Source organism: Sander lucioperca, chromosome 15 (assembly GCF_008315115.2).
Source record: "Sander lucioperca isolate FBNREF2018 chromosome 15, SLUC_FBN_1.2, whole genome shotgun sequence".
Taxonomy (NCBI): domain Eukaryota; kingdom Metazoa; phylum Chordata; class Actinopteri; order Perciformes; family Percidae; genus Sander; species Sander lucioperca.
Window position 1 is genome coordinate 4,521,548 of NC_050187.1, and position 2,500 is coordinate 4,524,047.

The 2,500-nt window shown below is 42.7% G+C and overlaps 1 protein-coding gene across 2 annotated transcripts in view; it reads right to left on the reverse strand.

Annotated features, from left to right (window-relative positions):
- Window positions 1-2,500, reverse strand: part of LOC116052816 (LIM domain-binding protein 3-like) — an 89,917-nt gene that overhangs the window by 17,881 nt on the left and 69,536 nt on the right. For both annotated transcript variants that reach the window (XM_035992017.1, XM_035992018.1), the window contains one exon: window positions 1,213-1,479. In XM_035992017.1, coding sequence (XP_035847910.1) covers window positions 1,390-1,479 — 90 coding nt within the window. In that variant the 3' untranslated portion in view covers window positions 1,213-1,389. The remainder of the gene's footprint in view (window positions 1-1,212; window positions 1,480-2,500) is intronic.

The window sequence follows — 2,500 nt, forward strand, 5'->3', positions numbered from 1 at the left end:
AACGAGACCGAATAAGAACGAAAATTTGGGTGCCTTATTTGGGTGCCTGACTTTCCACTCCACTCACCAGCAGGTAACGTTAGCCTAGCTTTAGCTAGCGGCTGGATTAAACAGGTTAAATGCTGACAGCTAACGTTAAACAGTGTAAAGTGGGACTGTATTTCAACAGTCTGCTCTGCAGCAGCAGATGCCGACGTCGGAAACACACAGACGGTGCGTTCACTGAAACTGGTAACCTACAGCCTCGCGGTGCATTCAAAGTTATTGTAAAATACCCTTTTCCCATCTGGTGGTTGTTTTTGTCATGTGAAATAAGTTCTTGTTTATTATAAGTTATAGTTATTACATTACTATTAAATCATTTAATTTTGACCATATGGCCGTAGTAATAAACAAGTTGTTCTTAAATGTCGCCGACTGTTGTTTAGTACTCTTCTTTTTTTTCTTCTTTTTTTTTAACTTTCTTAAAAAGTATCGGTTCAGGCACCGTTTAGGCACCGGCACCGTTTTAAAAGTACCGCTTTAGCACCGGTATCGGGAAAAAAACTAAACCATACCCAACCCTAGTTACATATATTTAAACTACATTCATCAGTTTATTTAACTGAGATACATTTGGCAAACGCCAGACTCCATACAAAAACTCAACATTTCTGAGCTGCACAGCACGGCGGACACACGGAGTAGTTTCTGGTAGAAAACGTAAGAAACACAAAAGTACAAAGTGAAGTGGACAACGGAGAACATTGTGACTTTGTTTTCTCTTTCTGTTTGAAGCACAGTCCCTCCAGAAAAACGTGATTATGTGATCGCATAATTCAACGCATAATCAGCCAAAGTCTGCATATTTATGCGGGGGCCGCATTTTTTCAAACATGCCGCACTTTCGCCGCATAAATTGCCGATTTACGCGCAAAATATGCGGGGCTTGCATGATTTCATAATCCACGCATATTTGTTGCAAAAAAGTCACATATATCTTAGCAGAAAGATGAAAAATGTTGCGTTTACTTCACACAAGAGCAGCCGTTTTCCCCTGTTGCCATGGCAACGTTATGAAGTGACGTAATTACGCAACGTGATCATCATCGAAAAGCTGCAAACCCCGCGATGAAGCCACGATGAAACCACAGTTTTTGCAAGTTCACGCAATTTCATCGCATAAAATTCCGCAACAATCACAAAACAAACGCCGCATTTTTCTGGAAGGACTGGAAGCAGAATCATCAGGCAGCGTCGTCTCAGTCATTCATATTCATATCAATGCACAGAAAAAGGAAAACCAAAGTGTATTCTGCATACAGAGCGTTTTACACACATCTTGTAAATGTCGTCGTCGTCGTCGTCGTCTGCTTGCGCTGTCCGTCCGTTGCCCCCGGTGACGTTGGTCTACACGTTGATGGCGTGAGCGTGCTTCTTGCACAGAGGCTTGTCTTTCTTGGAGTAGAAAGGCTGGCCCTCCAGGTTCATGTTGCAGACCTGCACACACAAAAAATTGTCACGATCGTGAGTTTCTGTTGTAGTTTTTCCTGTTTTATTTTGTAGTCTGTTTTCTCCAATGTCATGTCTTGTTTTCCTTCCCGCCTTTGTGATTGTCTGCCCCAACCATAAACCGTATATATAATGGACCACCAGGTCCCGTGTCTCTGGACGGAGACCAGTGAAGGATATTAGAAGATCTTTCCCGGTGATGGCTGAGCGTTACTGAGCAGCCTCCAACTGAGCTTGAAGACGTAGATGTGACGTGAGCAACCTGTCTGAAAGTTGGAAGTCTTCTGGTAGCTGTGCCAAGAGAAATCTCAATCATTCCCAATCTAGCAGAGACGGAGAGCGTAGGTATATGTAAGGAGATAACATAGACACAGGCTAATTATTGATCACTAAAATGATAGTTAACATTAGTAATTAAACTTAAACAGCTAATGGAAGTCCAAACTGCCTGAGAGCTTCTCCTGTACTATACGGTAATTCCTCTACTACTAAATAGGCTATATCGTTAGCCTATTTTTATAAAAACGTCTGCTACGGAGCCATAACGTGAGGTACAAGGTAATGGAGCCTTTTATACATTGTTGTGTTTCTTTATAAATAAACAATGGACAAATAGAGTCTTTAAACTCTTCAGATGTAAAGTTATTCTCTGTCAAAGTGACGTCAAAATGAATGGCAGTCAATGGGATGCTAACGGGAGGTGATGGCTTGGTAGCATCAAAATGGCGCCATAGGAGGTACGGGTTGTGAGGAGAAGCTGACCCCCTTGGGCCACCCTGATGTGTTTCACCTGTTCCTTGTTTCACCTTCGTTACCTTGTGTATTTAGTAGGGTTGGGTACCGAAAACGCGGTGCCAATAGGGCACCGGTTCCGACGTAAACGGTAGTAACGAGACCGAATAAGAACGAAAATTTCTGTGCCTCGTTTCGGTACCTGACTTTTTTTTTTCAGAAGCATCGCTGCACGGGACGCTACGTTACCGTTAGCTACTAGCTGGATTAAACCCAA